Genomic DNA, 13,691 nt, shown 5'->3' with positions numbered 1-13,691 from the left:
ATTCTTGAGTTTGCAAACACATAAAATCTACGTAGATATTTGTTTGTGTCTCATGAATGATGACGAAAAAATGGTGTAAAGGACGACGATAGTCTCCCGTACATTTGAAACATCAGTTTGACGTCTCCATTTCCACCATATAGATTTGCATTTGAGACTTCAAGTCTCAATGCAAAAATAGACGGAGAGAGTGGAGACGCCAAAATGATGTAAAATCTATTTTCCTCCTTCGTAGTAATTTTTCCGTTTGGGAAATTCAGTTGCGAATGAACTGAATTCGTTTTCTTTTTATTCATTTTTTGGCATAAAATTTAGAAAAAAATCATTGTCAATAAATTTGTTTTTATACAAGATAAGTAAATCGAATAAGTTCTAAATCAAATATGTAATTTCCTTAAGATTTGTGTGTGTTTCTTTTTTTTAATTTTACAAAAGAAAAAGTAGGTGTTAAATGATGCGAAATGAAGGGAATAGGTGAAATAAATATACAGAACATAAGTTGTTTTTTTCTTTTAAATTTAAACTAATAATACGAAGTTTCCTAGACATAATTCTTCAGATTTGTAATTCTTATGCTGGTTTTGAGTGTGGATTATGCTTTCTATTTATTCTGCTTAAAAATATCAACGAGAAACGTGAATATGTTAAACTATTTGCTTCTATTTTTTGGATAAGGTTTTTTTGCTTGTATGTTACGGTGAATGAAGAAGAGAGTATGATGTATAGACATGGAACACTTGAAAGGGGAAACATATCAATCGAAAGAAGAAAACGCATCTTGGGTGTACTCTTTGAAGGCTTGTTTCTTCTTTTTTTATTCTATTTAAATGTAAAAATTTCCTTGTCTTAACAAAAAAAAAAGAAAAACGTTGGGAACACACTATTAATCCAAATTAATGATGATCTTGAAAAAATAAGTGAGTGGTTTAAGAACAATTTCCTTATGCTTATGGTGGAAAAACCAAACTTTTATTTTTCAATTCAATGAGATCATTAGAAAATAACTTGGGGGATATTTACTTGAACAACTCAAAAGTCGAAGAAGTAAATGAAATGAAATATCTTGGGCGGTTTATTGATGCAAATCTGACTTGGAACTCGCATGTTGATCATGTTGTAAAAAGAGTCAAACCCTATATTGGTGTATTCAGAAGAATCGCATACATGTGCAATGACCGTGTTAAGAAATTACTGTACTTCTCTTTCTTTCACTCACACATTATATACCTTTTAACTATCTGGAGTGGTACAAGTAATGACAACATTAGAAAAATTAAAACTTTGCAAAATAAATGCATAAGAAACCTTTTCTATAATAAATATCGATCGGGAGTTATTAGAAGCGGTTCAATTTGCTGTCTTCATTCCGCATAAATCGTTGAGCTCATTATTTGCATTTTGTTGGTTCGTACACAATACAAAAAAGCAAGTATAAGTGAGTGGTTCAGAGTTCATTTTATTTCTTCTCCCTGAAATGAATGTGAAACGATGCAAGGCTGAACTAAAGACATTTTGTTGTTATCGTTATTCGGGTCAGATAGACAGAGAGACGATTGTTTCATGCAAATTTATTCGCTCACTATACGATGATTATGATGATCGAATGGATATCCGTGAAATTGCGTTGCGCACATTTGCCGATCCGACAGAATGAAGCAGAGAAAATGGGCAGTGAAAACAGTTCATTAAATTATTTATTGCATGTTCGGTCTGTTGCATCCATACAACTTGAAAACATAGAATTTAATTTGATGATTATTCTATCGAACCAAATGGAATAAGTTCATTTTCACTAGATTTGGATTTTGGATAGATTTGGGGAATCGGAATGATTCGTCGCGTACGCCTATTGGTGTTTTGCGAACGGCCCGATTGTCACGCTGTCCAGGGGACAGTGGAAGTTTCTTTTGGCTGTTGATGAGAGAGTTTAGAAAGCATGAGCTAAGCGAGGGATCGCTGTACTTGCTTTGTTGTAAAATTCGAGAATCTTTTGCAAGAAGATTTTATTTATTTCGCATTGTTGAAATGTGTGATTGTTGAATATTTCAATTCTAAATCGGGATAGGCGTTCACATTCGCATATGATGTGAGCTGCCGTTTCTGGTGCTCTGCCGCATAAGTCACAGTCCGGGTCATCTCTCAGACGTCGCCTGTGATTGTGATAGTTAAGGCGGCAGTGACCAGTCAGAATACCTATTGCTTTCTTTAATGTCGCTTTGGGTAGCGTGAGCAGGTATTTTGATATTTCGACTTGTGGGCGCGGACAAAATAGTTTGGTTTGCCTACAAGTGTTTGTTGCTTGCCATCTTCGTTGAATTGTTTCCTCTTGCCAAGAGTCATTTGACTTCCTGCATTCGGATGTATTCAGTGGTAGCATGAATTTCGGATGTGCAATGGTGTTAGCGGCTTGTCTTGCCAGGCTGTCCGCCACTAGATAAAAAGAACGAAATTCCTTCGGGCGGTTTATTTTTACAAACCCTCGTATACGAGTATACTCGGGAAGAGATGGCCGTTTTTGGATGGATTTATTTTGATTTCTCTTCTTTGATGTGTCTTATTAATTAACTCACTGATAGACAAAAGTGGAATCAAAGAGACTACCAGACGTAGACCACCTTTGGATCTCACCGTTAGAAAAATCGAAGATCTATGATTAACTCTTGACCACCTGAACTCATTAGTTGTTTTTTCGACTCATTCCTTCGAAGTTTCCGCATAGCAATTTATATATAATTTCCATCCAAGCCAATCACAGCAAAAAAAAGAGAATGGAATGCGACACAAATGATAATTTCAAAATGCCACATGATTTGATTAAAATCAAATTAGAATACAATGTTATAATCTTACGATGCAAACAAACGAAAAAAAAACGATGACAATAATGAAGATATAAATGCTGTTTGAAAACGCCAACTTTTTAAGTTAACTTAACAAACGCTCTCGAGCTGTGATCTTTGAGAGGTACTTGTTTTTTTTCTTATCCCAATCACTTTGAATTGTGATGGTGGTTTGCACGTGTGTAGCATTCTCGCAAAACTCCAAACAAAATTTAACACAAAAACAATCCAAAATTAAAAATCCAAACACAATTAAGATCCATTGTGTGTACGTTCGCTCCTGACGAATTTTTTTGACGTACATATAATATGCATTTGGACGTTATAATACACACGAGAGTAGAATCACATTTTTTTGAACTAGAACTAAACACAATCCAGTAAATAGTAAACCTAGAGTATATCAATTTTTTTTTGTTCAATAAGATGGACGGGCGCAGCCACAACCCTAGGAAATTTGGATAAACAGCAATGCGCATCCGCAAACACTCTGTTGTCTCTTCATTCGCGTAAGTTGAAATCAGAAATTCAAATGAATTCAATTCAATTAAGAAATTATATCAATTGTATGTACCTGATTTATTCCAGATATCATTGCTGGTCTGGAACAAGCAAATCGCTTGATCAGCCATGTTTTGAATGCCGAAGCGAACAATGAACCAAAGAACATTCAGGGTGTTGCTCCACCAATCGACGAAGCCAACGCAGTTATCGAAACTGCAAATGGTCCGGTCAACAATGCTGAAGAATTGAAGAAGTGATGTTGTTCCCAAACCTTCCCCGTGAACGTCTTATTGGCGAAGTTGAAGCATACATTGAAGTGATGAGTTCCCCGAAAATCGATGGTGATGTCCCAATGGTGGAAGTTATGCTGATTCCAATCATCTCCCGCAAACGTTCAGCCCCTGTTTTTTTTTCATCTAAAAATTCTATTTTGATATTCAGTTTTTTCGAATCGAATTTAAAAATGCCAATTGAACAAAAATAGGCCAATTCAAAAAAAAATAATTTTAATTCTCTATTTTTTTTTTCTTCATTTATATATTTTTCACGACTTTTCCATTCAACAATTTTTGTACTCATTATAAGCGCAATAAATCGCATTAAAAAATTTAAATGAACCATAATACTTTATTGCACACTTTTTCCCTTGTTCTTTTGATAAGTCGCATGCAAATTTGGTGCATGTAATTATCGCTCGAAGCATGTTGCTTTTGTTTTCGCGAGAGGCAAAAAACGAGAAGTAAAGGAATTTCTCTTTCTTGAAAATGATCGTCGATAACAACTCTGTATGCAACCACTTTAAATGAACTGTTTGGTGGTTCCGTAGGCACATTCACTCCGCTAAAAGAGGTATTTTTGGCCAACTTTTCGTTCGTTTCAAACAGGGAAGACTGATTTAATTGCTGCACAATAAATGTTTGTCGATTTTGAGCACAGTACGTGGGTCGTCGTTTTATTGGTTGCCATAAGACTGAAACGCACTAAACATTAACGCACCATTGACACGCAATTCCCGAACACACACAACATCGAATGTAACGTAATGTATACGCAAAATAGCTTTGTTCACAAACCGTCGAACTGGTGCTGACACGCACTGACATTATTTTGTGGAAAATTTCAATTGATGTGTCTATAGTACGAACTTCGTAGCAGCTTCATAAAATATTTTATCTGTTTGTTTTTTGAAAAAATACCACACTTAATCGGTTTTCGAATTTCCGTTCAAAATTCTGTTGTTTTTTTGTTTCTGCTGCAGATAAAACGGGTCTCTTCGATTGAAAGCAGCATACGCATACTGAATAAAATTGGCATGAGGTCATTATATCACTCAACGCGATATACTTAGCGGCTGATATACACCACAGGCCATAAGTTTGAATACCCCTATGAAACGTTTGTTCCTACGTTTTTTGAACATTTTCACTTGAAATTTAGTATTGGATATGAAAATATATCGAAATTCTGACCGAATGGATGATTTGGAAGATAACATTTGGCCGGCCTATGGCCATCTTTTGGCCTTTGAGCTGTGGGAGCCAAAATCGAAGTCTTAAACGGGCCATCGGATTAAAAAGTTATATACGCCATTGGAAAGGTCTTGAAAAGTAGATGTGATTTTTGGTATTAAACATCAAAATCGGCCGGCGTTTGGCCAAGATATGGCCGTTTGTAATTTTTGGCCGAAATCTTCAATCAGCCATATCTTGGCCAAAAGCTGGCCGATTTCGATGTTTAATACCAAAAATGATACATACTCTCCGAGACCTTTCCAACGACGTATAGCATGTTGAAATTGGACAAGCGGTTTGAAATTTAAAAATTTTGGGCCAAATTCATTCATAGGGGTATCCAAACTTATGGCCTGTGGTGTATGTATGTCAAAAAAAAGTTCGTGTAAACCGAATTTAAATTTGTGGAAATATTTACCAAAAATGCGCCCAACCATTTCCATTCACTCCGAACAATGAACAAAGAAACACACAATCTTAGTCTATGTTTTAAATCTCATTTTATTCAGATTATTATTCATTTTTTTCCCTCGAATAGAAATCACATTATATTTATCGAATATTCGATTTGATTTCGTCGGATAAACGCAAATGATAAAACATTTCATCATTCAGAATCAATTGTTGAACTCTAAACTAAACGGAAATTTGTCTATACTGATAATGTTGTTGTTGTAATTTTTTGTTGTTGTTTCGTTTTATTTGTGCAAAATACAAATGTAAAAAAAACATTTTGATTCTCTTATTATTTTTTTCTTCAATTATATTATTTTTTTTTCTCTTAATTTCATCATAAAAATATATAGTACAATTTCATATCCTCTGATCGCTCAGTGCCTTATCATACAAATGTTTTGCATCTTATTTCCTATTTATCGCTCTCTTGATTTTTTTTTTGTTTCGCTGTGAGACTTGCGGAAGAAAGACACATCATCGTACAAAGTTCATGTCCAAAGGAAAAAAAAAAAGAAAATAAACAAAAAGAATTGAATTATCTACAGTTTCCTAAATATATATAGAGTTTTAACTAGGATTCTGAGAAGGGTACGGGACAGAGAGATGTTCGTCGTTACAATTGTAGCGCTTACGGGCAAAAGTGATCGAAATGAAATTCAATTAAATGGATTCTACGAGATATTTGTTGTTTACAACTTTTTGTTGTTTTTGTTAAAAATTTAAAAATACTGTCAAAATAGTTCACAATTCGAAAATATTGATTGTTGCTATATCTATACAATATACATAAATGTTTGCGGCTTTATATATATATATAATTTTTTCTTTCTTGATATCTGTTATATGTATCGTAATTGGAAATTGTGTGATGTAAATATTACTTTTGGTTATAAAAAAAAAACAAAGTCAAAAGAGTAGTAGTAATTTTGAATGAAACACATTTTATCTTTACTTCTGCTTCTTTTTTTTCTTTGTTACGACGAATTAATATATATATATAGAAGCGAAGCGTGGCGGTACCTTCACGTCACTATTGGCTCTTTTCCAGAAAAAAATCTCTTTTTTTTCTCTTCAAATAAAGTGAAAACTTGCCACATTTTGCCTCTAATCATAATAATAAATTATACAGAGTGAAGCTTTAATTCCAACAAAAAGCGGAACGGGATTAGCCTAGAATGAACATAATAAATCAAACCGAAAATTGTTTAGCTTATTCTTAAAAGAATGAAATAATAATCATAGTAATAAATAAGATTTGACGCAGAGACAACCAAGAATTAATCATAAAATAAATTTTGGATGTCTGTTAATATGGACGCAAATGTTGGTTGGTTGATTATTTTTTTTCCTAATAAAATTACAGGCTTTCGCTCTCCCTCTCTATCTCTCACTTCATCATCTCTTCTCGCATTACTTTCATCATCTCTTCAAAATCATAATTTTAGCCGTTTATTTCTATACGTGGAAAAGAAAGGGGGAGAAAAATACATTTCTTCAGCATTTGATGTGATACTCGACAGAAAAATTGCAACTTCTTTTCTGACAATAACAAACGGACATGCAACAAAACTATACAATTTTCGTTTGTTTGATGTAAAAATAAATACATATAAAAAAAAACTATGAACGTTGCATAACTCGTTAGCAACGTTCGAGAATTCATGCTTTTGTTATCGCTACAGAAATCTTTTTACACCTCTTTTGATTCTTTGGAAAACCCATTGACCCTCGTGTCAACCGCATAAACACTCATCATTGATATTTTTTACATAGAATTTTAAAGGGCGCACCCACAGAAGAAAAACGGTTCCTATTTTTAATGCTCAGAACAATGCTCGTTAGCTGATAATTTCGTCAAACGGTATTACATCTCAACATTTTAAGCTATCAAAATCGGTAGATCAAAAAGTATTTATCATTTTCAAGAGATACAAATAAAGAGAGAAAGAGTGAGAAAAAGAGCCATTCGAATAAATAACATTGGATTTTGACAGATGGAATACCGTTCGGCAAAGATACATTTTCAAAAACACAAGAAAAAAAAATCAAATCGACTTCAATACAACGCATTTTTGAGGCACAAACTATCTCAGAAACTCTACTAAAATTAAACATGCTTGACAAACATACACGCATTTCTGTTCTACTTAAATTTCCGGGTAAATGTACCGGGAAGCGTTGGACTCTCTGGCGGTGTATTACCTTGACTATGCTTTTTCGGCGCACTCTTAAATGGATGCAATTTACGATGTGGCCGAGGCGATGGATGGTCAATATTTACAGCGCTTATTATCTGATTTGGAATGTCACGAACTGATAGTTTTGTCGATTCAGCTTGTGGCTGACTCCATTCTGGAAATGTCAAGTTTTAACGTTAGTGATTTCGTTTCATAATTTCTATTTGATTTATTTTATGGAGAAAGTGTACACACTTTTCGATTGATAGCGATAGCTGTTGTCGATCATTGCTGATGCAAGCGAACTATTTGGGTTAGCTGGTATGTTATGGCAGTGACAATGGGCTGTTTACACGTGATGTGAAGTCTTCAAATGTATTGCTATCTTCGTGTCGCGATGCGATCGTATCCAGTGAACGTTTTCGCTCTTCATAGCTGAAATCATGAGACGAAATTCGTTTCGTGAGAATTTTTTTTCGGAAATAATGTCACAAAAAAAGCGTTCAACTTACAATTGTTGATAAAATGATTTTGATTTTCTTCATTTTTTATTCAAAAATTTTAATGATCATCACATGGGTATCAATTACCTCAAAGAATGGTGTGGCATAATAAGGTGACGTTGATCCACATCCTTGACGCGGCAAACCACCCAAGAATCCATTATGCGATTCCAATTCGACCTCCCATCCCAATGCCGACACAAACATTTCGTAAGTACTGCTACCACAGGCATTTCTGCAAACGGAAACAAAATCATTGATTCACGTTCAAGATTAGGAAGTGAAACGGGAGTGAAAATCGTTCGAAAAATTCCCTGAAAATATTATTTTTATCCTCTTGCCCGCTGGCCACATAGATCACTGCCACTTTGTGTGTTTCGCAACAGCGTTGCATGTCCAAATTCCGTAGTTCTCGTAACATATTGCCGGTTCGAATCAGAAGATGTGTACGTTTCCTTCGTTCCCAACCAACCAGCCAGGCCCAGTTGACTAAATAGCAATTTACAATAATAGAATTGCGTATCGCTCTTGATCAAACTGTTACTAGCCGATCGAGCGCCGTCGTTTTTGGTTCGACTGAAGTGGTCTTCACGTGAGAGTCGCACGGGTATATTGATATTTTGAGCACTTTGTACTGCTTTGAAATCCTGTTCCAATGATTTTTGGTTCAAGATTATCGATATGGTTTGCGCCCCCAGGTGTGAACCTTATGGCGTTGGAGCAGCTGCATTCAAGAATGAGCATGGATGTTCCAGGCATTCAGGACTAGTGTGACCGATGTATTGCAACAGCTGTGAATAATTAAAAACACAATTTGAAAATTAAAAAACGAAATTGAATCGAAGAATTGAGCATTTCCAACTGAACTTACATCATTCAATTGATCCGGTGCCAAGTCGTTTGCAAGCGGCAATTGATTCGGTGGACGATGACACAGAGTGTGTTGTCGTGGATTTAATGACAAACCGACGGTTGGTGTTAGTGGATCAAGCGATGCGCCAACTAAGAAATTTCTAGCACCATGATGGCTCATTGCAATTTGTACTTTATCCATAAAATATTTGCTGTCTTGATTGGCTCAAATTTGTAAATTGGGCTTTTCATCGATATTGTCAATGTTTGTGATTTGAATTTTTGGTCCACGATACAAGATGCTTGCATCCCAGCATGCTTTGCCATTTAAATCACGCAGCAACACGCGCACCTGCCGATCAGTGGTCACAAGGCCTGCCGTTATACCACCACCGGGTAATTTTAAAGCTGACAATTCAATGAAACTGGCGACTAGACATGGTTTCAACAAAAACATTTGTAAATTGAAGGCTTTAAGTACTTGTGAGGTTAAATCACCTTCAACATCGATGCTAATGTCATCATCATCGTCATCGTCGTCGTCGTGATTAGATGCGCTCGACCTTCCGTTGTTCCGTTCATTTCGACGTAAACAAAGTTCGACATGCAACTTGATATCGTCGGGAATGCGTTCATTGCAAACAGGACACATCGGGTCATCGGCTCTGCGTTTACGATTTTTCAACTGTAAAGAAGAAGATTGTCACATTAAAAATTGACTTTCTTTCTAAAAAGGAAGAAAATTCCCGGGCAAATGTCACACTCACCTTGAGCCGAGCACTTCGATTGTTTTTGATACGTTGGTATGTGGTCCAGCATTCCTTTGGGTCACTTGAAGCATTCGCCGTGCTCGATGCAGCTGAAAGCGATGGTGATGGTGACGGTGAATAGGCCATCGTTGCTAAAGGCATCTCTTTCGTCTGGGATTTACGATATTTTTGAACACTTAATTTGTTTAAACGATCCATTTCCATGGAATAATGCTGCTCCATCTCGTGTGCTCGTACTGTTATACCACAAACAGGACAACAAGTTGGATCCGCTTGTTTTCTACGCTGCCGAACGCCACGACATTCATCATCCATCATTTATTTATTCAACACAAAATCAAAAACTAGGAATTTTCAAAAACGTTTTTTTGTTGTTTTCTTAAGAAAAATCTAAATTTTCGTTCAATTCATTGCGTTTTGCATGTAAATCATCTCACTTTGCAGTGGTTCCCTATTCAAATCAACATGTTTTCCTGCATAATTGCGTTTATCACACTTTTTATCATTTTGTTCAATGCAGTGTTTTTTTTTTTGAGATGACATCAGACAAACAATAACAATAGTTCACAAAGCTCAATGGCTTATTCGCAGTTAATGCCAATTCTTTCAGATTTTTTTCAATTTCATTTTTGATCTAAAAGGTGCCTATGGTTTCACTTTTTTTCCATCTGGATGGACATCTTTCAAAGCCGCCGCTTCTACTACTAATGTCACGACGGCCAGCAATGGAATAATGAGTCAAGCAAATTCAATGATTATTCGTGATTCGATTGGCGATTACAATTATTTGCCCTTGGCTTTGCTTTTAATCATGCAATTTTTCGTCAAAATTGGAGTCACCACCATTCCCCTTTTGCTCACCGGCGAGGTGCTTCCGTTCAAGTAAAATAAACAATTTTCTGTTGTTTTCTCAATTTTATACGGATTTGATGACAATATTCCATCGGAATTGCAATTACTGTTGAAATTTCAGATTGAGATCAATGCTTTGCAGCATATCAACGGCCGATCGATATATTTTTACCGCAATTTCCACCAAAATGTATTACAATATTGAGACATGGTTTTCTTTGCCTGGCGCCGCCGCATTTTATGGCTTCATCAGTCTGACTGGGTATCATCACACCTAATCTTTATGTTTTTCAAATCACAATTTTCATATTGCATCTTTTGTTTAACTCTTTAGCTTCATTGTAATGTATCTGATTCCACCCAAAACCGAAGGCCGTTCATTGGAAGATATTGAACTACATTTTTCGGATAATACTCGATGCTTTACTGATATTAAAATTCATAAAAATACAATTAAACAAGATCACATATTGAATGCGAATTCCGATTGTAAATAGCCATTGTTAGACTGTATAAAATTCGTGTGTAAAAGAGATATCTCAGCGATTTATGTTCAATTGGAAATAAAAAAAGGAAATTGCGTCTAAATTGTTGTTCTTTTCTCCGAAGTGTTTATGAACATATAACAAGAGAATTTATTGAAATATAAAAAGATTGTTGTGATTATTATTATGCATAAAATAATTGACGATCAACTTTCACTTTGCCTCAACCAAAACTACAGTTCCAAGTGACAGTTTTCTGTCAACAGATTGCTGTTGTGCGGTCTTTGAAGTTTCTGGAGCTGTTTCTCCTCAACCGGCTCAATGGTCTAGTGGTATGATTCTCGCTTTGGGTGCGAGAGGTCCAGGGTTCAATTCCCTGTTGAGCCCATAGTTGTTTTTTTTTTCATTCATTTATTTATTTTATTCAAAATTTTGGATATATAAAGTGGTTTTCAACCATTCTAAGAGTAACAGATTTTTTTTGACATTATTTTCCATTTCCTTCTGATTTCTGGAATATTTTACATCAAAATAGTAGAAATGCGACCACATTATCATACATTTGCAACTGAAAATATTGTTATTGTTTTAACATCGATATGATGAAGAAAAAATTCCAAAAATGAACAAAAATCGCCAATTTTCGTATGTGCATGTCGGATCACAACGAAAAAACCTAACTGAGCGGTTAATAGACACATAGGCATATTCTAAAAAAAACCAATTATTGACAAACATGTCAATAAGCTTTTATTGAGATTTCCACTATTTTACTGACAATTGTTAATAAACATGCAAATAATTGACATTTGCAATAATTGGATGCTAGGTTTTCTTTGTATAGTGATTCAAACTCACTTTTAACCCAAAAAGAATAAAAAAAAAATACGGGGCTCAATCGGGAATTGAACCCGAGACCTCTCGCACCCTAAGCGAAAATCATACCACTAGACCATTGAGCCGCTTGTTTAAAGAAGATCTTTGTTAGCTTTTGAACACTGGAAACACCGGTGAACGTTCGATTTCGATTTTGCTTGTGTATGAACTTCGCATTCACCATAAATGAAGACGACACCTTGCACGCAAATTGCCTACGCAGATCGCCAAGTATATTTAAACGTGTGCTGTTTTCTCTTCGTGTATGACATTCATACGGCAAAGCCGTTCACAGTTCAGCTGTGTCAACGATTTTGCTTGTTTTTATTCATTTTTTTATAAAACAATATTTTGCCCATGTTCTGCAGCGGTTTTTATGTAATTTTTCATTTAGATAAAAATACATTTTGCTATTTTAATCGAAACTGGTTGGTTTATATGACGCCAGCTCTGCTATTTACACATTGATAAAAAAAAATATGACTTTGTAGCTAGTACTTGGTTCAGTCATATCGACTGTTTTTATCTCGAGTCATTTCTGTTTCACTTCCGAAGAAAGAATAATTAAATAATGCGGATGTAACGAAAACTAAGCAATTGTTCTGACACAATTTGTTTATCGAATGATTATATGAATGTAGGTTGACATCTTGTTGGTTATATTACATTTAACTTGTATAGCATCAAGTAGAAGCTACTACTCAAATATCATAACGAAAAAATGGGCGATTTTCGTACATTTTGCGTTTTTTCCGTAGTTCAATTTTGATTACATATGTGAAATTGTACGCTGTATTTTGGGCTGCAAATATATGCGCAACACTATTATCATAATGAAAAAAAAGCCAGATTTTTTGTTAATTCTTATGATTGAAAAAAAAAATTATAATAATAGTATTATGGAATGAGCTGAAAATATTATTTATTGAATGGGGGAGTTTTTAACATTTTTTGTTGAAAACGCCAATGCGTAAAAATTACATTAACAAGAGTCAACTTTTGCGACATCTAATGATGCAGTTCTTCTTCACGAGTATTTCGGAATTTTAAAGGGCAACCTTAAAAACCTTTTCCTGTTGGACAATGTTTCAAACAAAAAATTTGTGCATTATTTTTTTTTCTCCATAAATTGCAAAAGTAAATTTTGTTGTTTCGACAAACAATCGCAATTGGATTGAATAAACGAAATCAGAGAGAGACTAAATTTTTTTTTCACTTCAGGCGCGTGTAATACGTCACATAATGAATGTGACGTATGGGAGAAAAGACGCGCGACGACAAAACCAATCGCAGAATGCGCAATCAAAAAATCTTTTTGTTTGTCCATCAAACCCTCGCCGATGCAATGAGACTGTTTTCTGAAAATATCAAAAATGTATAAAAGAGCCAGTTTATGATTTGTATGCGCTAGTGTAGTATTTTATTTGTCCTCAATTTAAATGTCACAACAAAAATAATAAAACATTATACAGACAGATATCTCCAATAAAGTCTACATTGATTTGATTTTATTATAAAGTAAATTCTAAAGTGTATTAGTTCAAATTAATTTCAATTAAAAAGTGTTTTTTTTCCTTTCAAATGCAATTCACTGTTGAAATGCGAATATAAACAAAAATTGCGATCAACGTAAAACTTTCTGATTTAAAATAATTTGTTTTCCTTTTTTAAATAAATGATTTCTGTCTAGAATTTTCGAGAGAGTGCTAACATAGAACATCAATCAATTTGTCTAAATTCTCTATGCACATCAAATTCATTGGTTTTCACATCTTCTTCTCAGTCAAATAAATGTGTTTTAATTTTATTTCTTCGGATATTTTCCCCATAAAATTGATAATGAATATCACTAATTAACACTGTTA

General features: G+C 34.6%; 2 protein-coding genes and 2 non-coding genes across 4 annotated transcripts; 2 read left to right on the top strand and 2 right to left on the bottom strand.

Annotated features, from left to right (window-relative positions):
- Window positions 1-9,069: 9,069 nt before the first annotated feature.
- On the bottom strand, window positions 9,070-9,993 carry LOC129580458 (uncharacterized). The gene is made up of 2 exons (XM_055470902.1): window positions 9,611-9,993; window positions 9,070-9,528 (listed from the first exon to the last, which is right to left on the bottom strand). The coding sequence occupies exons 1-2, from the start codon at window positions 9,929-9,931 to the stop codon at window positions 9,070-9,072; spliced, it is 780 nt and encodes a 259-aa protein (XP_055326877.1). The 5' UTR covers window positions 9,932-9,993.
- A 273-nt stretch (window positions 9,994-10,266) lies between these two features.
- Window positions 10,267-10,962, top strand: LOC129580457 (facilitated trehalose transporter Tret1-like). The gene is made up of 3 exons (XM_055470901.1): window positions 10,267-10,495; window positions 10,587-10,727; window positions 10,800-10,962. Exons 1-3 carry the CDS (start codon window positions 10,347-10,349, stop codon window positions 10,960-10,962), a joined length of 453 nt encoding a protein of 150 aa, XP_055326876.1. The 5' UTR covers window positions 10,267-10,346.
- A 303-nt stretch (window positions 10,963-11,265) lies between these two features.
- Window positions 11,266-11,337, top strand: Trnap-ugg (transfer RNA proline (anticodon UGG)). The gene has a single exon. It is a non-coding gene; the product is annotated as a tRNA-Pro (tRNA).
- A 503-nt stretch (window positions 11,338-11,840) lies between these two features.
- Window positions 11,841-11,912, bottom strand: Trnap-agg (transfer RNA proline (anticodon AGG)). The gene has a single exon. It is a non-coding gene; the product is annotated as a tRNA-Pro (tRNA).
- Window positions 11,913-13,691: the final 1,779 nt, after the last annotated feature.

This window comes from Sitodiplosis mosellana, unplaced genomic scaffold (genome assembly GCF_009176505.1).
Source record: "Sitodiplosis mosellana isolate CC-2019 unplaced genomic scaffold, AAFC_SMos_1.0 Smas_scaffold_1, whole genome shotgun sequence".
NCBI classification, from domain to species: Eukaryota; Metazoa; Arthropoda; class Insecta; order Diptera; family Cecidomyiidae; genus Sitodiplosis; species Sitodiplosis mosellana.
Note: the sequence above shows the minus strand (reverse complement) of the source record. Positions and strands in the feature narration are given on the sequence as shown.